This window comes from Echinops telfairi, unplaced genomic scaffold, assembly GCF_000313985.2.
Source record: "Echinops telfairi isolate 266 unplaced genomic scaffold, ASM31398v2 ScPeMD7_70;HRSCAF=299, whole genome shotgun sequence".
NCBI classification, from domain to species: Eukaryota; Metazoa; Chordata; class Mammalia; order Afrosoricida; family Tenrecidae; genus Echinops; species Echinops telfairi.
This window is the reverse complement of record NW_022103968.1, coordinates 26,026,298-26,027,351: the sequence shown is the minus strand read 5'-3', so window position 1 is coordinate 26,027,351 and position 1,054 is coordinate 26,026,298. Positions and strand designations below refer to the sequence as shown.

General features: G+C 60.6%; 1 protein-coding gene across 2 annotated transcripts in view; it reads left to right on the top strand.

The window, feature by feature from the left end:
* WBP1L (WW domain binding protein 1 like) overlaps positions 1 to 1,054 on the top strand; it is a 67,215-nt gene that overhangs the window by 59,534 nt on the left and 6,627 nt on the right. For both annotated transcript variants that reach the window (XM_004700953.2, XM_045291283.1), the window contains exon 3: positions 755 to 916. In XM_004700953.2, coding sequence (XP_004701010.1) covers positions 755 to 916 — 162 coding nt within the window. The remainder of the gene's footprint in view (positions 1 to 754; positions 917 to 1,054) is intronic.

Below are 1,054 nucleotides of genomic sequence, written 5' to 3'. Positions count from 1 at the left end.
GTGCCCCCATGGGCGAATCCTGTAGGACCAATGGGCTAGAGCATTGCCTTGGCACTTACTCCTTTCCCCCAAGGCCCCTGGATGCTCCCTGGAGCCAGGGTGCTCTGTGCTGCCATCTGAGTTACAGCCCTCCCCTTGCCCATCCCACATGGCTGGCTCCCAGTCTGCCCCAGCACTGTGACGATCTCCCCGGGCCAGGCACATGCAGTGTGCCGTACGCACAGCCCAGACACCGCTGTCACGGTGGGGGCACGGGATAAACTGGACGGGCTGCCTTGACCGGCACACATCACCAGCCAGGGCTCCTGAAGCTAGGCTCCCACCCCAGGGTGATGTTACACCGCCTCCAGTGTGCATACGCCCCACTCGGTGTCTGGGTTTAGTGCTAATAGGGTAGTATGTCTAGAGAACAGGTGGGGGACAGGGTAATAACATGGGTAGTCAAGTGGGGTCATGAAAGCGGAAGACCCCCTGCAGTAGCAGACCGCCCCTCGGTGGCTCTGCCTGGCTGCAGAGGGCAGCCATCTTCCTCTGCGGTGCACCCTTTACCTGGTGCCCACGGTAGCTGTTCTGCCTCTGAGGTCGCAGGAGGTGGAGGTGAGGGAGCAGTCACAGGATGGCACGCCCAGCAGCGCCACAGTGGAGGTCCCAGACACATGGTGCTGCCTGGGTCTCCTTGCCCACCCTGGGAGGGGCCTCCTCAGGCTGATCTTCACCCCTCGAGTGCCTCTCTGACTCGCCCCTCCCCACGCAGGGTTCTGGCTGGTGTGCACCATCATCATCATCCTCAGCTGCTGCTGCGTCTGCCACCACCGCCGAGCCAAGCACCGCCTCCAGGCCCAGCAGCGGCAGCATGAAATCAACCTGATCGCCTACCGAGAAGCCCACAATTACTCAGCGTTGCCGTTCTATTTCAGTACGTACACTGAGCGTGCCGCACCGAGCCCAGGCCCTGGGGGCAACAGGGGGAGTGCCCCTCTGTATTAGTCTAGGTACTTTGGAGAAACAAATCCACAGCAACTCACGTATAAGAGAGAGTTTTATGCAAAGAAAA